Raw genomic sequence first — 22,829 nt, 5'->3', positions numbered from 1 at the left:
TTTATTTTTGCCACAAATAATGTCTATATTCAAGAGACTTTTTTTTCCTTTATAGCTTAAGAAATGTATAAAAACTCCAGAAATTCCTTCTAAACATGTGAGGAACTGGGTACCAAAAGTCTTGGAGCAACGAAGACAAGGTTTGGAAACATATTTACAGGTAAGATGTGTTTAGATCCTCAGTTAATATAATGTATAATAAGTAATTCTATTTCAATATTTTTCTTAGAATTTATGGGTAAGATGGAAAAACATATCAAGCAACCAAACATTCTAAAGTTTCAAATTAGAAATATGTTGTTGGTTTCTTCTTTAGCTTTAATTAGGTTCTGTTTAAAATTGTTTAAATAGATGAAGGAAGTAAAAATTGAGTAGAAAGGTAAAACGATAGAAAGATAAAAACTAATGTGGATAGGATCTATCCAGTTATTTTAAGTATGATTCCACAATTTACTTTGGTTTTGTTTTTTGTTTTCCTGTACTTCCTCATAGCTTTTCCTTCAGGTGTTGGTTATTGGGGAGACAGTGAGAGAAACAGAATTTTCATTCTTGGGAATCAAACTGAGAATGAGTGTGTAAAAATTGCTGGTCAGGAAGTGCCAGATTCTGTGAAAATCAGAATGTCTGTGTTTTGAAAAGAATGCATTAAGGTGGTCTTTTGTTTTGCAGCTGAGAGGAGCAAGCAGAATTGCCTCAGAAAGATAAGATGAAAGCACTTTCTTTGCCAAGTGACAGAAAAAGCAAAGGGCAGTTTGGTGCAGTGTCAGCTTCTCTGAATTTCAAAACAGAAAGGGCCAGAGACCTCAGGTGGATGTTCAGTGAGACCATCACCATCCGAGTTGCTCTGTGCAGGCCAAGAGCTGAGGGGCCAGGGCTTGTATTCAGTAGGACACTGAGTCCTTGGAGAGGCTGACACATGAGTATGACAGGAGTGAGCTTGGCCAAGAGGGGAACCAGACTTCACTTAAGAGTTACAAAGTCGCTGTGGTCATATATCCATCTGACACTTGTTACATCAAACAAATGGGCAGCCGTGACTGTTCTTCCTTCATTATCTTTGTCACCCATTTCAGCATGAACTCTAGAGTGGGACCTGGTCTGTGTGCTGGGCTGTCCTGTGTACTGGACTGTATGAAGCCAGGCCACTATTTCCTCTGCTGAGCTTTTCTGAGAGGTGGTACCCAAGTCCCTGGTGATCAGAAGCTGAGACATCACCCCCACAGATGTGTACTTAGTGATATCTTGAGAGGACTGTCTCCCCGTAAAAAGATACCAAGAACATGTTCATGGCCTCCTGTAGTTGGCCTGGTCTTCACAGTGCTCAAATCGGAATGCTAACATATGGGGTGACGGGCTGGGAACCTCTAAGAGGGACTCCCTTACCTGTTTTTGCTCTTCTGCTTTTGGACATGGTTAAGGTTCCTACACTGCCTCTCACTGGGAGAGAGGCATGAAAGGAAACAAGGACCACAAATGATAGGAAAATGTATGGTCTTATTCCTGGAGACTGTGGGGCTATGAGACTTCCAGAGCTTCAGGCGATACTGAAGAGCAGAACCAAACCAAAGCAAAACAAAACGAAAAACAAGAGACTTTAGACTTTGTATGCAAAGGGTAAAAATGTCTATTCTCTATAGTTAAGTGGAATATGTAAATAATGCACTGTTATTTGTAAACCAGATTCTCCAGAGATATTGTATATCTTCAAGCTTTAATCCTGAAGAAAGCTTTACTGTCTTCCTCCCATTGTATTTGACGCATGACTTCCATTCCTACTCCGTGTAAACATTTTCAGTTGTTTGTACTTTGGATATAAATATGCGGGTAAAATCATCTGGCGCAGAGGGGAGTTTACAGTGACTCTCAAATTGAGCTTAGAATTTTTCTATTCTCAGAAATAGGGCTTGAAAGATGTGGCCGAACGGCTGAGAGGGCTGGCTTCCTGCTGCACATTTAACATCCAGTCTGCCCTTGCGTAAGTGCCCAAAGAGCTCCAGAGAGCGTTCTCTGCTCCCTTTTCCCAATTCTGTCCCCAGGCAGTGGGAGCTACAGAGACGCAAAGACGCATGGGAGGGCTTGATCCATCCCAAGTGAAACAAATACCCTGGCCTGATCATCACTTCTTGATAACGTTTGGTGTTTGTTGTTTTTAATTTTTTTAATTAATTTACTTATTGCCTTACACAGTTGTTAATTTTTTGACATTATTTGATATCTCCCCTCAGGTGTGGTCCCCATATTTCTCTCTCAGCCCCCGTGATCCAGCTCCCCTGTTCCTTATGCTCTTCCCCCCATACCCCCAGTCCTGACCCCTCTCTCTCCTCTCCAGTGCTGTGTGCCTCAGATCTAGGGTCAGCTTGCAAGTTTGGTCTTTTTCCTGACTGTATGTTCACTTTCTCTTGTTTCTACATCTAAGTGAAACCATCCAATATTTATCTTTTTCCTTCTGATGCATTTTGCTTGGCATCATCCATTCCCTTTCCATCCATATTGCCACAAATGCCATGAGTTTATTTATATTTTTTTTTGATCACTGAGTAGTATTCTATCATGTATATACACCACATCTTCTTGATTTATTCCTCTGTTTTGGGGTATTTGGGTTGCTTCCATATCTTGGCTATTGTGAATAGTGCTGCAGTAAACACAGGAGTGCAGGTTTCCTTTCTAATTAGTGTTTTTGTGTTCTTTGGGTAGATTACTAGGAATGGAATTGCTGGATCATATGATTTAAGTTGCTTTAGAAGTTAGACATGCTCACCTATCTGACTCCTATGCACCTTCAGAACCAATATGAACCCCAGGTGTCAGTGCCCCCAGGTTCTCTCAGTAGGCACCATCCTGAAGCTATCCCATCTCAGCATGAACTGGAGAAGATTTCAGGTTCTGGTTCTGAGATAGCATTAATCCCACAAGGTGATGGTGTCTGAAAGCTCACAGGAAATTTATGCCTCCTGCCTGCAGTTATTTTCGTGATTACCCATGAAACATGATGGCTTTGCTCTTTTTTTTTTTTTTTTAAAGATTTATTTTATTTATACAAGAGCTGGGGTACAGGCCAGAGGCACGGGTTGGGGGGCGTGAGAGGATTCACCAGAGACAGAGTGGGGAACAGAACAGGCAGATCGACCGAAATACACTGCTGAGGGGAGCAGCGGGCGAGACAGGAGAGGTCTGCTGTGCCATGTGGGAATCTCCTTGGCCGGCCGGGAATCAAACCCGTGCTACAAAGGCTGCGGACAGCTTCACAGTGCTGCGCTCAACACACTGAGCCACTATGAAGGCCTGTGGCTTAGCTCTTAAGAGGGCCAGAAAAGCGGCTTCTCCTCTTGTCCAAGGAACAGCTCATACATTCTGGACCATGTGCAGTGCCCACATTTCCTAAGATAGGCCCACCTTCCATTTTATTTTAGAGATGGAGAAACTGAGGTCCAAAGTCCAGTGGAGTTAAGAAATCTGCCTCACTTGTAGTACTTTCAGACGACATTGTATATGTGGATTTACTGCTCGTGACTGTCCACCATTTACGAGTCTGACATTTTGCTCTGAAATTACCTACAATGTCAGTTGTGTGGCCCAGAGCCATTTCTCAGACATTCATTTTCATCTTTTCTTTATCTTTTAAAAAATACTAGCAATTAGTATTTGGGTTTTGTTGAGGGAGCTTTTCTATGCAGATCCCCAACAATTTTTGGTTTTTGCTTTTTAATCACCCTGAGGATTACAGGGTAGGCATACTTTATCTGAGAGCAACTGCCTACATGAAAGAGAACTGAGATTCAGGTCTTCATGATTTTGCTCATCTCAGCAAAATTGCAAACCACTACACACCATAAACTGCGGGGACTGTGAAGTCAAAACTGCGAAGGATACACTTAGAACAGCAGGTTTCTAATTAAGATCTTAGAATTATAGTTCTCCCTAAGTCAGTCTTACTTCTGAGAGGAGTTTTCACACCATTTCCACACATATAATCTTAGGTACCTGTAAAGGGGAGAAAAAAATTTCCTCCCTCTGTAAAATATCTTTATCCTTTTCCCTCCACCTTCTGTTTTCATGCTCTGAAGTCATATACAAGCATTTTTGTCTCTAGCCATCCATCTCTGGTGGAGACTCATGAAATTTTCTCCTCCATCCGCCCCGGATGAGGAAAAGGCCCCGATAAAGCTGAGGTGGTGCAGTCGTAGCTCCGAAGGCCTGTGCTATTCTGCTTGCCGACAGCTCAGGTCCCTAGGATTTTGAGTTTACTTAACAGACTAAGAAGTGATATAATGGCAGCTTCACTTCTTACTAGGGAAATCCCTTAAACTGCAACAAAAGGAAAGATCAAGACCTTTATGTATGCTCAGGAGTGGGCCAGGGGGCCAGTGAATGGGGATGTCCAACTGGAACTTCCTAAAATCACCGGCGAAGCCTATAGAAGTAACAGAATCTATGAAAGTCCCGCTTATAACATGAGACAAACTGTTCTTTGTTCTCGTTAAAGATTGTGAACAGTGTGTTAAATAATATTAATGGCTGGGATTGTCAGTACTTAACAGTACTTTCCTTGTACAAGTGATTTTATTGATCGATACAGACTCAATGTAACGGAGCAGATTATTTTTACTGATTTTATCGAAACCTTAACCAAGTTTGTTAGTGTAGCACGTATCTTTAAATAGATCTAGATGATGATGTAGATTAAGAAAAGCAAACCACCATCCATCTCTTTTTGATCTGTTAATAACTTAAATCCATCATTGCTAGCAAGTGTTTTCAGCTTCTGTTCTGCATACATGTTTTTGTTGTGTCCGGCCAGAAAGCCTGGAACCTCCTTTCACTGGTGGTTTTTCCTACAGTGGTTTTTCCCAACCACTTATCCAGAATTTGGCAGGCAAAATTGTGATCATAATTGGTGAAACAACAGACAAAATTGGAAGGAGGAAAAACTTTAGATGACTCTGTTTTCTAAATTTAACTGTTGTAGGCAGTAACCTACAGTGTCTTAGGTTTATGGTAGTTCTTTAAGACTTTCTTGTGCTGAGCTGGACACACTTTTTGAAGGCTACAAATAATTACATGGGACAGCGTGTGGTCTTTCTTCTCATTATATATTGTAAAGGTTTGTGTTTTAATTGTGGAGAATTGTGCTACCTAATTTCAAATGCAGTTTATTTTTCTCAGTGATTCGCCTGCTTCACATGGATCTCAGAATGACACATACTTGATTTTAAATAATTTTTCATGCAGGATCAACTTTCAAATATTTGAACCCAACCTTATATATTATTTCGTTAAAGAAAACAATCTACTTTCCATCCAAGAAAATAAATTAAGCCAGTACTTAAAAAATTCAGATAATGCATTCTTGCTCAACCTGCGTAGGTGAGCCAGGAGAAGCCTGACAGAAGGCCATCAGAAGTCACAGAGGTCAGTGGAGGTGCGTTCAGCAATGGTGACAATTTGGAAAGCTTTACGAACCCCCAGATGGTTATGATTTCATGACGGGGCATCTGTGTGAAAGAAGGGAATGCAATGGACTTGCACTCTAGTGCACCGTGGTCCTCAAGCCTTGGCTTTGTCTAACACTTAAAACCTAGGGAGTTTTCAGCTTATTAATTAGCTATTGTTGACCGTCTTGTTTGACAGTCTCTAGCAATTTAAAAAAAATACTCTCAGTCACCATTAGCTGAGGATCCATGTCCTAAACTAGAGCTCATGTTAATAAGATGAATGTTTTAGGTCATGTCCTCGTGTGAAGCTGGCTGTGCTGTTGGCAGGGCTCACGGCCAGTGCTCCTAGAAAGTGGACCATGAGGTCTGTGCTGACAGCACACAGACCTGGACTCCTTTCTGGAAAGCCAACTGAGAGCTGGGAACAGGTAGTCAGTGTCGCTGTCTCCTGTGTGCAGAGAGGAGGGGAGAGCACACACTACTTTTTCTTCATCTTCAAATTTCTCTTAAACCATAGATGGTTTTGTGTGATAACACCCTCAGCTGGCATGATATTTCTATGAATATCAGTTCCTTCAATGTGGTTATAATGGGCTTGAATCTCTGCATTCAGAGATTTTAGGAAGCCTGCCATTATTCTTCAGGTACTTTTAATTGATTTGATCTGTGTGTGATGGACTCACGAGGTTTTTTTTTTTTCAGTAATAGTTTTTTTTTTTTTATTTAATAGGGTTTTTTTTCATTGAATAGTTTTTTTTTCATTTTTTTACTTTATATATTTTTTACATCATTTTTCATTTTTGCACAATGTATGCATTTTCATCTTGATTATGACCCCATACAATTCCCACAAGCAACTATAAACCGAAGACTCACTACGGGGGCACGGGGAGGAGGGAGTAGGACTCACGACTTTTAAAAGAACTGTCACAGCTAGTGAGGTTCCCTTTCAGCTTGATGACTCCAGCTTAGTCAGAGGATGAGCCCCACTGCATGCACATTTATTTTCCGGTATAAGTTCTTTATCTCCTCATCAGCATCGAGGTTTCTCTCCTCATGGGCTTATATGTTTTTAGTCAAACAGTAACTTTGCTATTCTGATTTATACATATATGCATATTTAACACCTTTGAAAAACATTAAGAACAAAAATCATTTGCTGTAATTCTTCCACCTAGACCCCTGGTTCTAAAACGAGAGCAGTTGTCCCTCACAGGGAATGTTTGGTGGGGCGTAGAGATAATTTTTGGTTGTCATGGCTGAGGACAGGGTGCTACTACTGTCTAGAGAGTGGAGGTCAGGGATGTTGCTAACCACCCTGTAGTACATGGCACCCCCACCCCCAGCAAGTAGTCATTTGACCCCCCATGATGATAACGTCAAGGTTAGATAACAGCCCTGGCGGACATCACAGTAGGCTCCCTTAGGCTTTTTCCCAGGCATATTCTACATGGCATTTAAATGTATGTTTTCTATAATGCTTCATAAACTCTTCTTTAATGGAAAACCATATGACAAACACTGTATGTGAAATATTTCTCTAAGACAAGTCTTTTTTTCCCAAGTAACTTATTTGTCAAAGGGGCCTCCCTGGTGGTGCAAGATGCAACCTATGAAGGTGTCTTCAGCCTCTGCAGCACAAGTTCAATCCCCGGCTGGCCAGGGAGCTACCCACATGGCACAGCAGACCTGTCCTGTCTCACCTGCTGCTCCCCTCAGCAGTGTATTTCAATCAGTCTGCCTGTTCTGTTCCCCACTCTGTCTCTGGTGAATCCTCTCACCACCCCACACCTCTGTCTTGAACCCCAGTTCTTGTGTGCATAAATAAATAAATCCTAAAAAAATAACTTACTTGTCAAGGAAATTTTCAACATATAAAAAGTGGACAGAATAGTATAATGAAATTCCAGATTCCCACCATGCATCTTCAGCAGTTATCAGCTCTGGACAGTATTTTCTCAGGTATATTTTTTTCCCTATTTTCCCAGATTTGCGAAAAAAGCCCCAGATACCCTATTTTCATCCATACATATTGCGGTATCTTCTCTAATAGATGAAGCTTTTTTAAAAACAATATTAGTAAAGGCTCCCTAGTAGTCTGTCCTATCGATTTGTTCTATTTTACTTAATGTTATATGTTACTTCACTGTTTCTCGTTTCCCCCTTAGAGCTGGTATTGTTTGTGTGTTTCTTTTAATTCTTCATATGGCACCTCGGCCCTGTTCCACAGGTGAAGTAGAGAGTGTGCACACTAAGCAAGGCCAGAATGAGCACCAGCCCCTTAATTTCATTAAACACTGGGTAACTGGTAAAGATTAATGTACATATCTCTTGCTAATTCTTTCCAATTACTTAGTTCATATAAATTCCCAAGCCTGGTTCATTATGCTGAAGTCAGGTGGTAATTTTGAACAGTGTTCCGACAACAAGGGAATTTTCCTCGTGTAACCTTGCGCTCTCACACGGACTCCCAGCAGATTAGGCCCTCAGCCCAGAGTCCATTCATTTTCCACTCAGGCCTAATTGCTGCCGACTGGCTGCCACAGGTACCTGGATAGCCTGCGTTTAAGGAGGCAGGGACTTCTGAGAACAAATAAGGAAAGATTAATTGTTTGTTTTGTTCCCTCCCGAGAGAAATGTGGGTGCTTAATCAAGAAAAATAATTTCTTCTGTTGATTTGGCTTATTTGGAGAAAAGATAATTGTGTAAAGGTGGGTGTAAAATGATGCCTTTTATAAGAGGTATTGCCACTTACCTACACAAGAGACAGGATGCAGGGAAATAAATGTAAGACACGGACCAAATGGATGAGGAAGGCTCACATCTCTCATGGTAAGTAATCTGGCTGTTGGGCTTTTATTTGTACCAATAGTGCTAGCTAGTATTGTCATTTGTTTTGTCCGGGCCTTCGGAAATCTAATCAAGGAGACAATAGTCTTAAAAAAAAAAAAAATCAACAACACTTTTCCAAATTGTTCTTAATTGCTGGAGTACAAAGTGAGCTAAATGCGGTGATGTTTCCAATTAAGAACCTGTTTCAAGCCAGCGCTCTTAAATCTATCTTTCCCCATCTGATAAATAAGTGATCAAATGATGGAGCAGATTAATTGAGAGCAGTTAGTTCCACATTTCTTAAAATAGGTAAGGTGAACCAACATTATTAATGATTTTTGGCTATTTCTGGCATGGTAACGGTGCCACTTGTGCCTTCTGGCCAGTAGGAAAGGAACATCGATTAAGTGTTATCATATTGCTTGATATTTTTAGTACCTAGCTCAATTCTGCTTTCAAAACCTCAAGTTATGTCACAAGGACTTTTGCTATGTTGTGCATCAAAGTAGGCCCTGGAATTTGGAAAGAGGAAAGTGAATAAATTACAGGAGAAATGTGTATAATCCTCTGACAGGCAGGGATAGGGCCACAAAGACAAGTGTCTACACTGGGCAGGCGTGAACAAAGTCTTTCCATAGAAGACCAGGTAGTAAATACTGTAGGCCGTAGATCTCTGCAGAACTGCTTTCCTCAGCCACCGCGGTGTGAGAGCTGGCATGGATGATCTATAAGCTAGAGAGGAGCTGTATTCCAGTACAACTTCCTAAAGGCAGGCAGCAGGCCAGATAGAGCCCCTGGGTGTATCTGACCCCAGGATTTAGAGAAAGCTGGCGGGACAACAGTGGAGGGCAGGAACAGACAGGGTGGCCTCGTATGGATGGCGAGGGTTCAGAGCCTAAACCTTCACTTACTGCTGTACATGTCAGGATAGTTAATTAACTTCTCTGAGCACTGGCTGCCTTTTCTGTAAAGGGAGAGTTTAAAAAAAAAAAAACCTCATGAGGACCACGTGAGTTAATATACACAAAGCCCCATCCAATTCATGAATTAAATAGGCATACCACAAAAAACAGCCATATTTTTTCCCTCGGATCTGGGCCATATTTGGCAATTATGTTTGGTTCTCATTTTTCTCATACTCCAGCATATCTCTAGGACTCCAGGGAGTCCTAGGATTAATGCCTAATCTTAATTATTTAGCCATGAATATTAAATTAGAAATTAGTCTTTTAGGAACCATCTCACCAATTCAGCCAAAACCATGACTAATTTAAAATGGCACCGGCGGGGCCTCCCCGGTGGCGCAGCGGTTGAGTGCTGGGTTGCGAAGCTGCCCGCATCCTCTGCAGCGCCGGTTCGATCCCCGGCTGCTCCCCGGCCACCAGAGGAGGGTCCCACATGGCGCGCAGACCTCTCCTGCCGCCCGCCGCTCCCCTCAGCAGTGTACTTCGGTCCTTCTGCTTGCTCTGCTCCCCGCTCTGGCTCTGGTGAATTCTCTCACCCTCCCGCGCTTCTGACCATGCCCAGTGCTTGTATAAATAAAATAAATAAATCTTTAAAAATAAAATAAAATGGCACTGGGCGCATATAGGGCAGATGATGCAAAATACAGCCTTTGGGAAATGCTGATGGAATATTTAATCCTCCCACTCACTTTGTCATTCATTCATAAAATAAGTGTCCTGTAAGGACCTGTTCTGCACCAGATACTGCGCATGGTACTTGACATTTATTATTTCCTAGTCCTCACCACAAGCCTAGCTCAGCAGCCTCATCGGGTTATTGATGTCAGTTTGCCCAAATATGGGCCATTCCACGTAGGACGGCATGCCAAGTCCTCAATTTTCCTCTGGAGACAGAATAATAGCAACCAGCAGGCAAACCTTGAATTTTTTTTAAAGAACCTGCTGGTCAGAGATGATTTGAAAAGTACAGGGTGGGAATGTTTGGGGGGGCATGAAGCGGGGGTGCACGCACCCAACCCCTGCCTGCATTGTGATACCCACTGTCGCCACTGTGCCTGGTGAGGCGGGTTTATGGGCTGTGTTCTCTGCTTTCAAATAAACTCACAGGAAGCGCAGTGGCTTGTCAGGACTCCTGCAAAGAGCCACAGATTAAAGACAAAAGCAGGAAATGTTGGCCAGGTGCCTAGGGAAGAAGAAGATGGTGGCACAGGACGGAGCTGCTCGGATTCTAGCAACTTCTTTGAGGCCTCCCCCAACCAGGCCCTCACCCCACGGCGTCCTTCCCTTGGAAGGTCCTGATAACACAGAATGTGGAAAGCAAGTGGCTTATGAAAGAACACAAGCCAGGGAAGGGCATCTGAAAGATGGTTATTTGAAAAAGTTTCTATCAATATGAGGTTTTGCTACCAGAATGAATGTGTGTGACCTAAAAATCTCACTCACTTCCCTTAAAATTTGGGAACAGAATCGTTTAGCCTGCTCAAAATATATCAAAAATACCTTTCACAAGAAATTTCTTTTTTTTTTTTTAAGATTTATTTATTTATACAAGAACTGGGGTACAGGCCAGATTTGCAGGAGGGTGAGAGGATTCACTAGAGACAGAGCAGGGAACAGAACAGGCAGACTGACGAAATACACTGCTGAGGGGAGCAGCGGGCGGAGCAGGAGAGGTCTGGTTTGCCATGTGTGACCCTCGCCGGCCAGCCAAGATCCAACCTGCGCTGCCGAGGCTGTGGCAGCTTCACAGTGCAGCGCTCAACCGCCTGCACCACCAGGGGAGGCCCCCTTTCACAAGAAATTTCTGTGGGTGTTGGATATAAATTTTCCCCCAGTATAACATTTTCCAGCTTTGTGAGAACAACTGTGTGGCTTCAAGGAAGAAGGGAATTTCCTGGCAAAATCTCCTTCAAAAGTCTTTGTGTTATTGGAAGATGGAAGTGGAAACATTGGGATTATGATTTAGTGAGCGTAGCCGTTGGATTTACTTGTCGTGAGATATTTTCAACCGAGGCTGTGATTAAAACCAAGTATTTATGAAGTAAGTGGAATTTTCATTCCCTCTTCAACTCAGTAAAGAACAAGACTGTGGTTCAGCCTCAGGGAGCGTAGTTCTGTTATTCTCACATTAAAATATCATTGTCATTTTTAACAAGAGCAGAAATGTTTTTTGCATCGTTGATAAAAACATATAAAAATACATGAGAAATACTATTCATCTTTATATTGTTTCAAAGTGTCCATTTGTGTATGTTTTATAACAAATGATGTAGTAGCACTTTTATATGATGTGTCTTTAAATGTTCTGTTAGGGTTAGGACTCAACCCTTTTTCATTTGAGAGGTGGTATTGGGAAAAATTTGGGGATACACAGCTTAAAGATCCCACCGTGTCTTTGGTAGAAACCCCTGGTTTGTTCATCATACTGGTGTGTTTTCAGTAATTAAGTAGGCTGGATGCAAAGTATTTAAAGTAAGTACTTAAATTTATTTAAATTTAATGTTAATCAAGTGTTAAATTACATTTGATTTAGATATTTAAAAGTAAATAGCAATGGAAGGGATCATGCTCAGCGAAATAAGCCAGAAAGAAAAAGAAAAATACTGGATGGTCTCACTCATAGCAGGAATCTAGAAAACTTAAATAAGGGACCAGGAAAAAGAATAACTATAAGAAAGAAAATATCAAAATCAACGGACAACTATGAACCAGAGACACTCTATGGGGGGCGGGGAAAGGAGTGATTGGGGTCAAAATAAGGGAGTTGTAATTGTATGGGGAATATAAAAATAAAATTTAAATAAAAAAATAAAAAAATTTTTAAAAAGTAAATACCTGTTTTTAGTTTTTTGTTGTTTTTTTTTCGTGTTCTTCCTGTGGTAGTTATTTTTATTAATTTGTTAAATAAAATGTTCTATTTGCAAGCATCTTTGTTTTAAAAGGCCTTTCTCAAGTCTGAATTTGACAAACTACCATCTTGCACATGGGGGTCAGTTGCAGGTTATTTTCTGGCTAGATGAGGAACCTCACCTCCACGTACTTGAATCCAGAGTGAATTCCAGTTGTGACTATGTAGTTAAGGTCCATAGAAAGTTGAACGCTCTTGAAAACATCCCCCATTTTTGCCTTCTCTGCATTTTCTTGACTAGATTTACACAACGGGTTTGGGTTCTTAAAAGAGTTTGACTTTTTCCATAGAGGATGATTGTTTCCTCAGTGGAAATTGTGACTTCTGTCCCAATTCTTCTGTTTCCCTACCCTTGTAGTGATTTGAGATGACCTGTCATTATCTCTTGTCTCAGAGTATCTTTCATGTAGCAGATAAATAAATATACTGATCTTTCTCTTTTTCCTTGGCAAGAGGGTATTCACCTTGCACAGAGTAAGGCAACAACATCACAGAAAAGGCTATCATAGAACTCTGATCATCAGTCACTGGTACTGATTTAACTATTCACCATGGGATACTAACCCTGGTTGTCTTGAGCCCTACTGAGACCTTCCCAATGTTCTCATACTCAGCCCCAGGATGCTCTTGGGACTTATTTCAGGTATTACTCTTCTTAGCCTTATCACTTCCTGTTGGAGACTTTCTCTGCAGAGCCTCTCCCATACTATTTTGGAAAAATCTGTGCCAATCTTAGGTTCCTTTATAAAATCACTCTGTTCAGTAAACTATCCCCATGACCGTGCCATGGAAGCTATTCGTGGTTAGTCAAAGGAGTACTTTCTTCATCTCCCACTGTCAGCATCCATGCTTAGTGCTTTGCATCCTGTCTCTAAATTCATCATGGCAGCGTCCTTACTAGTGCTGGCTGTTCTGGTTCACCCTGAGTGGATTCTGGGTTGAGATGCCTTCTCAGCATCATTGCTAATCATGATCCCCACCTACCAAAAATTACTTCATGGTTCCTTGTCAGGTATTGATTTGTGATATTCCTAGACCTGGTGTTTGCAACTCTAGCTTATATACCTTAATTGCTGTTCTACATGTACCTTAATTGCCGGCATGTTAGCTTACCAGCTGTCCCCTGTCTTGGTGTCTGTGTTACCTTACTCTGTGCTGGTACATCCCCTTTTCTCATCTCTTTCCCAAAGCATCCTAGAAGATGCATTTCCCATTCCCCCTCTTTCATGGGACCTTTCTTGTCTCGCTACATCCAGGTGCTATTTCCCCAATGCTCTAAGTTACTTTAGTTGACTATCATCTCATCACATTTTACCTTCTGCTATAGCTCTTGGGGTACTGATCTTTTCTACACTAAGTCATCACTCCTGTTTGTCACCCACCTGGGCATCCCTCAATATCTGGTATTCTAATTTCTTTTATTTTTGTCCCTCTCTGGTAATTAAGAACATATTCAAATATAAGAAGTGTTGACTTTCCCTTTGCAATATTTCATGCTGTCATGTTCTGTATATTCACAGTGACATTTCTGTATTGATACATAGTGTAACATTTAAAATTTGGTGGAATAAATAATGTTAATCTCTATACCACAAAAAGGTTACCGTACTTTCAAATCAAAAGACAAATGAACTAAAAAACGCATAGTACATGTGACAAAGATCTAACTGCCACGATATACAAAAAACTTTTATAAGTCAGCAGGAGGAAGGCAATTCTATTGCAAAATGGGCAGACTCCACTCCTTAAAATGTAGTTGTCAGTGATGAGTGCACAAGAAAAAAAGATACTTCTCTATTACAATACAGTGAATGTAATAACAATACAGTGTAATTACAATACAGTGTAATTACAATACAGTGAATGTAATAACACTTTTACCTATAGATGTACAAAGATTAAAACAGACATTAAGAACTAAACATGCCCATATACCTTTGAGGACACTGCCAATTGTGGCAACTTTTTGGAAAAGCAATTTTTCGAATTTCCAATCTGTGAATTTATGTAACAGTTATTCTTGCTTAATTGGGCTATGCTGTATATAAGGCATTTTAATTGCAAATTTCTTTGCAATATAATTATAAAAATTGCCCAATGATAAGGGAATTGGTTAAAATGTATTAGAATGCATACTCATGGACCTCCCTGGTGGCTCAAGGAAGTCTGCAGACTATGAGGCAGTCTGCAGACTCTGAAGCATGAGTTTGATCCCTGGCCGGCCAGAGAGACTCCCACATTGGTGAAGCAGACCTCTCCTGTCTCACCCACTGCTCCTCTCAGCAGTGTATTTCAGTCAGTCTGCCTGTTCTGTTCTCCGCTCTGTCTCTGGTGAATCCTCTCCCCCCCCTGCATCCATGGCCTATACCCCAGCTCTTGTATGCATAAATAAATAAATCTTTAAATAATAAAAGAATGCTTACTCATACAGGAAGAAATATGTGGAATTCTCCAAGGATTAAAAAAATAACAAGTAATTCTCTATTTTATAATCTGTAACATTTACAATTCAGAGCTCTGTGAAAACCCAGATGGGAAAAATCTTATCATTAGTCCAAGTTACAAAAAAAAACCAGGCAAATAGAAGGTCTTATCTTTTCATGCTTGTAGTTTTTACAGACCGTTTAAGGAATCTGTATTATTTCTTCTCATAAACCTAACTTTCTACTGTTCCTCTTTTGATTGGCAGACTACATCACATGTGTTTAGTAGCCCTGCCGTGCTATCAATAGCCAAATAAGAGCAGTTGCTGCAGACCTGCGAGGATGACAGTCACTCTTTAGATTGATGCTGTTTATTTTTCACTGGCACACACAAGGTTGCTAAGCATCCCCTGGTCAGGTTCTGCCAGCCCTTTACGCCAGTAATTGCATTGTTCCATGTCTCTATTGAGGAATCCCTTGCCAGTAAGTTTTTGGGAGGGACAGATGTCAAGGATGAGACGCCACAATGAAGTACTCGTGACTGAGCCAAGATTATGCTGCTCAGGTCATTCTACAAAACTTGTCAGCTTGCTGCCCAAATAAATGCCTGGAGTGCGTAAAACACAGAGCATAGTGACCCTAAGAAGAAAAATCAATTGCAATTCATATTTCATATGCCTATAATTGCTTGTGAAAGCATGGCAGTGGTTTGTTTGCAAGGCAGCTTTTCCTCTCTTCTTGTTTCCTCTCTTTTCTCCTTTCTAATAACTGTGTCTTTCATATGCTCTGATGTACAGTGATACAAAATTTGGGGCTTTTTTTCCTTGTCCACATTACCGTTCTTATTATGGGAGCCCTGTGCTGCATTTGATCAGGGCACTGAACTGTAGACAGGCAGAGGTCATGTGTTAGGAGTGGCTTCCAGGCTTCGAGATCCTTAAAGGTTTGGGTGTTTTATTGTTTGTTTATGCATTGTGCTTTGAGGTGAGAGAGGGGCCTTCTGGAAGAAATTATTACTCATCAGGAGAGTTATTCATTTATTAGGATTTTAAATATCAGAATGGAATTGTGTATGTGTGCTTATGATCTCAAATGCTTTTTTAAAAAAATAAGATGGGGAGCCATCATCCCTACTCAGTTTGAAAATCACCCTATCTGTCTATCCTATCAGCCCTCTCCGGCTCCAGTCCCTCCCACCACTCCAACTCTTTTTTATGTGAAGCTACTTTTGGATTCGTAGTCCTTCTGAGGACTGAGATGTCATAGGGATGGAGAAAATGCTGCTCACTTTATGGATTACTGTTAGGTCAACAAAACTTTGGCAGCATTGATTAACTTGACAGTGAGTACAGCAGTACATTTATCACTTATGGCTGTGCTGTAGAAAATCTAATAAGAGGCAAACAATTCCCTTTAGAGCAGTAACAGGTTCACTGTGGCTAACGGTGCATGCACTGGAAATTTCTGCCTTTAAATTATACCCTTACCACGGGTTGGGTCATTGACTCAAAGCCACTGCCCTTCTATAGTCATGCTGGTGTTCTTAATGTCATCACAGTTACTGGACTTTAATAAATATTCAAATGGTAATGTATATGGAGTGGGATTTTTATTTTTAAAAATATGAGTAGATGATTAGATCCTGTTTGAGGATGAAAATTTTGAAATAACAGCTAGAATTTGAGTTCTATTGTCTGAAGCCAGGGATAGCAGAAGGAAATTACTTCCCATAACCAATGTTACATAATTTAGATTGTTTCACAGTGGAGATCTTTGGCAAGAATTCAGTCTCCAGTAAATATTGTAAAGAAAAGTATTTGTAATGGTCTTTGATGAGAAATAGCTGTAAAAAAAAGTCTTGATAGAAATTTGGTAGGACATTTAATTGTTTCCTTTTCATCGCATCAAAGATATCCCATAAAGATTTGTGTTTCTTCCTTTTATACGGTAAACAGCATTACTCACTTTCCCCATATGTCATTTAGATCTTTAATAGTGATCTGAAGTTTACACATGAAAAAATAGAACAAAGTAAGTGTATTGGATAACACCAGTTACATCTAATGTCACAGACTATATGCAACTGAGGAATTCAGTAGATGAGGGTAAGAAATAAAAAAGTTAGGTTTTTAAACTGTTGTAATAACTCTGCAAAACTAAAGAGTATTTGATTAATTGGTAATTCTTGTCATTTTATAGTATATAGAAAACCTGAAAACATGCTGAAAACACAATCATCTTTGGTAGGGTAATTCCTATTTCCTCAGGCAATGTTTTTCTTTCTCATAAATTGCTTTTTAGATTTTAGAAAGATACCTGATTCATCTTATTTTTTTATTCCCATGCTATGCTAAAATTCACACTTCAGCCAGAGCTGGTTAAAATGATAACCTTCCAAGGCTTTTTTTTTTTTTTTTCCAACACTTGGTATTTAGTTAGGAAACAGTCTTGAATCAAAGGCTTTTTATACAGTAGCATTTGTAAGATGATATAGTTTTCTTTGTTGGGAGAAAAATATTCTGCCTGAATCAATTGTCTAGAGGTTTCCTATAATAAGGCAGCTTGTGGTAGGATGAAAAGAAACACCGTGCACAAGGAATCCCCATGGCAGTTTGTTTTTAGAAGAAAAACTGAGCTCACCTGATACATGAATACATTGAAAAGCAAGACTTAATAAGAGCCAGTTTAGGAAGAGCCAAGGCTTGCTGTCCAAGGGTCCCTGTCAGAGAGCTCATCCTGTATGTGCCTCGGAGATTCTAAAAGGCGTATCAACCCAAATGACTTTTTCTGGTGCATTGCAAAGTCCTGGCTTGAATCAGTAACATTCAAGCCTGTTGATGTTACTGATTTGATTTAATTCAATGAGAATCTGTTCTCCTCTTTAATCTATAAGGTAAACATAATGTTTCTCCTTCTGAAAACAGTCTCCTCTGAGCACGCCCTGTCTCCTACTCTGGATTTCACAGGTTACAATACAAATCCCCCCACCTCTTGCCCTAGTGAACAGAGGCCGGGTATTGATTAACTATCACGCTGGCATCAGAACTACTCTTAGGATTCAATTTTTTTGTTGTTTTGCATATTTTATTGATCAAAGTGGTAAATGAGCATCAAGCGTGCAAGACGACGATGAATTGTTTACTTGCATAAAATAACCTTTCAATAAGGGAAGATGCATGGCGTACACTTTGGTTCTGTTCTGCGGCCCGAAGCAGATGGCATTCAGCTGCTATTGATTTGCTTCCATAGTTAAGGAGCAGCCTGCAACCCTGCATGCCCACCGCATCGTGAAAAGGGGTGTAAGTTTGGGGATCAGGGTGGAAACCTAGAGGGACTGACAAACCCGCTCTAAAATCTTAAGGAAAAAGAAATCTTATTTGGAAGCCCTGAATATCTACTTCAGTGGAAACTTGAATGAATGTCATCAGATGTGTGTTGGTGCTTTGAAAGAAAGAACGCTTGTGGTCATCACTTATGCAGATGTCTTCAGTGACTAACAAATAAGTAATAATCACAGCATACTAATTTCAAGCATGTGTTGTATTTATGCATAAGGCACAGGCTAGCTGCTTATCTTTTAAAAAAAGTTTTAGTAAGACATACTTTAAGCAATATTTTTTTCCCTCCTACCTGTGGGGTAAAATTAGCTAATCTGCAGCTATATTATGTAATGTCCACCACTGAACCTCTGACCTTAAACATATATATGTATGTTTCCACACACACACACACACATATCCCCCCCACACACACACACACACAAGTTGCTGTCACAATCCCTTCTTATTTACCAGCTGTGCCATCTCCATTTATACCACTGTCCACCCATATCCTTTGTCGGCAATCATATCTGGTGTTGAAATGTCTTTCCATAATAGGTACTTACAGATGTTGAATAAATAAATATTTGCCTTAAAGCTGCACCCAAAATGGCTCTTACATCTCACAAACCTCCCAACAATGGCTTTTCCTTCCTCCAGCGAGTTATATATGGAAAACCATTTGTCAACAACAATCTAAAATATTAGTAAATGTATTTACACAAAAAAGCTCGTATTTTTAAATTCAGTGATACCCATCTTTGTCAAGCCTAGCTAAATAACTTACTGTCGTGGTAACTTATAGTTTTAAATATAAAGTAAAATACTCACCAAAACTTTATAATGAAACTGCTTGCCCATAATAACAGAACTTTACAGATCTGCTTCACTGGGCTCTTTCTCATCAATAAACCATTATTACAAATGATTATTCTAAAAGCATTCCCATAACTGTTTTTCTTTATAATGAAAACACTTTTTTGAAATTAAAAATAGTCTTGGAGATAGCAACTGACCAAAGAATGGGCATTATATTAAATAAACATTAACAATTCATCTGTAGGAAGAAACATAACAATGCACACTTTTCATATAGCACAACTTCAGTGTTTTCAACTGTAGAAGAAAAGACTAAAAAGAGTTAGTTTCATTAGTAGTACCGAAGACTACAGTATTGTTTCTATTTTCTTTCTTGCTGTTACTTTGCTAGTAGAACACATATTTAATATGTCTTTTAAAAATATCTTGTTCTATTGCTTGAGTCACTCAGAAGTGCTAATTATCAGAATGTGTAATGAATGGTTAACATAAGCTAGCTGCTGATCTTTAAAAAAAATAAGTTTTAGGGGTCTCCCTGTTGGCTACTGCATGAATTCGATTCCCCAGCCAGCCAGGGAGCTACCCACATGGCGCAGCAGACCTCTCCTGTCTCACCCGCTGCTCCCCTCAGCAGTGTATTTCAGTCAATCTGCCTGTTCTGCTCCCCACTCTGTCTCTGGTGAATCCTCTCACCTCCTGCACCTCTGGCCTGTACCCCAGTTCTTGCATGCATCAATAAATAGATCTTTAAAAAAAATTTGTAGTAAGACATACTTAAACTTCTGCTTAAACTTAAAGATACTTAAGATACTCATACTTAAGATACTTAAACTTAAAGATACTCATACTTAAACTTAAAGATTCATCCCTTTAAAGTACCCAGGTTAGTGATTATAGCATATTCACAACGTTTTTGCAACACAGAGGGAATATTTTATGCCTCGTTATTTTCCTTGTTGAGGGAGGAGGAACAGCAAGCAAGCAGTGCTGGCCTACGTGCATCCTGGGGAAACCTCAGTCCTGCCCTTGCCTGCTTCTGCTCCCACCCTGGCAAAGGTTTGGGAGGTGAATTTAATTCCTTGGCTTTCATAGCAAAAAACCATCATCCTTTCTCTTCTTGTCCCCCAGTACCAGAAAACTCCACCAACTTCTCACACTTTCACACCAGAGCCAAGCGTGCAGGGCGGCGAGGGTTGGGGTGAGGGCGGATTGTGTGCTGAGTGGCTGTGTGTCCTGCCTCGCCCTCAGCGCCGTTCCTGACCCTGTGTCCCTCCACTCTCTAGTGTGATGCAGAAGATGCCTCCGTGTTTTCCATGAAATACCAGCTCTCACTTCCAAGACAAGGAGAGGAGACTAGTTGGCATCAGTTTTCAGGCTCACAAGAAAGTTGAAACTGGGCAGCCCTTCCCTTGCTGCTGGCCTTGGGTGGGGCACCCAACGTGGTCTCAAGGGAGCAGGGAGTCAGATCTAAGCTCTCAAGCTGGCAGTGCACCTGCCTCGTCCCATACAAAGGCTGGCTGTGTCACTGTGTCCCAGAGGCCACAAGGTAACCAGCAAGCTGAAGGAGGTGACACTGTAGGAGAGATACTAGAATGTTTTGAAGCCATCCTGCCTCGAGGCCAATTTGTCTGCCAGGGTAGTGATGATGAAAAATTAAAGCAAGTTTATTACGCTTCGGATTCATTGGCTCATTTAACTACTCAGGTGAAGTAACTGAAACCTACTTTATTTGGGGCTTCACCTAATTCAGGGGAAACGTGTGGTTTGAGCCAATCGATTAAGCTTTTGTAGGTAAGTCCTCGTTCTGCCTGGCATACGGTTATATATACAGAAAGTGGTATGTTTCATTAGACTTTCATTAGGAAAAAATAAACGCCTCCCCATTCTCTTGGCAACATCTAACAAGTATCAACTGTTTTTAACAATCTTTCTTCAGACCCAAGAAAAATGTGGTCAGCACCTTATGGTATTTATTTAGCCCAGTCACATGACAATTAGATTCTTGAATGTGAGGTACAGTGGAAGGCAGAAAAGTCTTTACTGGGGTGTAATCTACAAACCATGAATTACATAAGCACGATTCAGTCATTTATAGTAAATGTGTAGAATTGCTGGGTCAATTTTAGAGCATCTGTATCAACTCCCAAGTCTCCCTCATGCACACAGTATCCACATCTGCTGAATTGGACCGTTATCATAAGCTCGAAAACTCACATGCACATCACCATGGTGGCCCCACCTTTTCCTATCCTTTCATCTTTGAATCTCTGCTCACTAGTTTGTTTCAGGTTGAAAGGTGACTCGTCCCTGCAGCAAGAACCACCTTTAAGGTTTATAGCTATGCTCTCTGGAACCTGCATTTCCTCTCAAAGGAAGGAGAGAGCAGGTAGGAAGTGGGAGAAAGGAAAGGCAGGGGAAAAAGTATTTTAACCTTCTATCTGTGCCTTGCTCATCTCCTTTGGGACACACACTGATGTGCCAGGGAAGAACGGCTGGGGAGAAATGGAAACCTTTTCTGTGTTAATTTCATCCTTGCAGGAAAGGGCACAGGACTCACATGTGTTGGGCACCTGTGTGTTTTGGACACCTGCAGTGCTCCCTGCCTGTGGGGTGGCCCCGCAGGACCTGTTGTGTGACCATTGCATGCCCTTTGTTTCCAGCAGTTCTTTTTTCACCCCTTTCGGTCATGTTCCGTTTAGCACATAAAATGTAGTGATTGGGGACAAATTAAAGTACTTTTATATATTTCAAAACTTTTGGATTATTAGCAGCTTATTTGTGTTACTGCAGAAAAGACTCCCTGCAGGTCATTCACAGTGGTGAGTACTTCTCACAGCGTAAATGCTGTAGTTACCAGCATAAGTAGCGTGCTCATGACAACCAGGAAGGAGCTGCCAATGTCTAGTAGGTGTTTATTTTTGTTAAGATTTATTTTTATTTATGTATGCATACAAGAACTGGGGTGTAAACCAGAGGTGTGGGTGAGAGGATTCACCAGAGACAGAGTGGGGAGCAGAACAGGCAGATCCACTGAAATACACTGCTAAGGGGAGCAGCGGGCAAGACAGGAGAGGTCTGCTGCGCCATATGTGGATTAGTTACCTGGCCATGGTTGGATCTCAGACCTAAGTAGACTTAACCCCTAGGCTATGAGGGATGACCCCAAGTAGGTGTTTATTGAGCATCTGCTGTGGAAGCTGCCTGGTACCTAGCAGAATGTTAGCACATCATCCTTGCCTTTGAAGAATTTGTTTTGGCCACTCAGGTATCTAAAGAGTTGCAGTGTATGTTGAATGCAGTGTTTAAAAGGAGTGAATACTCACATGTAATGGGTGATCAATTTGGTTTGTTAGATGGGCAGTTCAGAGAAGAACCTTCCTTTCAATATAACCTTATAGTAGGATTAAAATGGGTATTAAATGTAAAGTAAGAGTTAACGAAGTTTAAGGTTTCAATAGCAGTAGTAGTAATAATGATGGTGATATGAAGTATTACTAATTCTTGATCTGTTTCTCCAAATAAAATTCTGATTACTATCTGCCAAAAATCACCTATTAGTTTCACTAAGAAATTGAGGAAATCAGACTTTTCATGAAGTAATATTTTCTTCTAAATACTTAAATAATTTTTAATTAGTCCAAAAGACAGAAGAAAATGAGACTCAGAGCTATTCTAAATACAGAATTCAAGTGAACTTTCCTGACATTATTATTAGCAGGTGAAATAATTTGGTTTATTGTGAATATCCTTTCACTTGGATTCCCCTTTTCCCTCTAAAATGGAATCTTACTTAAATGTTTCATATCTTGTTGACTTCTACACAACTAAAGGGCATCTTATAGTCTCTCTTCTCTTTCTTTGGGTACATTAAAGTGTGTGGCACCTGTGATTCTTTTTTTCACTATTTCTTTGGTTTTTTTTTTAAGATTTATTTATTTATGCATACAAGAACCGGGATGCACGTCAGAGGTGCAGGGGGTGAGAGGATTCACCAGAGACAGAGCGGGGAACAGAACAGACAGACTGACGAAATACACTGCTGAGGGGAGCAGCTGGTGAGACAGGAGAGGTCTGCCGCACCATGTGGGTATCTCCCCAGCCAGCCGGGATCAAACCAGCATTGCAGA

At 40.6% G+C, this 22,829-nt stretch overlaps 1 protein-coding gene across 3 annotated transcripts in view; it reads left to right on the top strand.

Moving 5' to 3' along the window:
* The window catches only part of SNX24 (sorting nexin 24), a 130,955-nt gene that overhangs the window by 78,004 nt on the left and 30,122 nt on the right, over positions 1 to 22,829 (top strand). For all 3 annotated transcript variants that reach the window (XM_037509457.2, XM_037509456.2, XM_037509458.2), the window contains exon 3: positions 56 to 160. In XM_037509457.2, coding sequence (XP_037365354.1) covers positions 56 to 160 — 105 coding nt within the window. The remainder of the gene's footprint in view (positions 1 to 55; positions 161 to 22,829) is intronic.

This window comes from Talpa occidentalis, unplaced genomic scaffold (assembly GCF_014898055.3).
Source record: "Talpa occidentalis isolate TD23 unplaced genomic scaffold, MPIMG_talOcc4v2.1 talOcc4.13, whole genome shotgun sequence".
Taxonomy (NCBI): Eukaryota; Metazoa; Chordata; class Mammalia; order Eulipotyphla; family Talpidae; genus Talpa; species Talpa occidentalis.
This window is presented reverse-complemented; position numbering and strand designations above follow the sequence as displayed.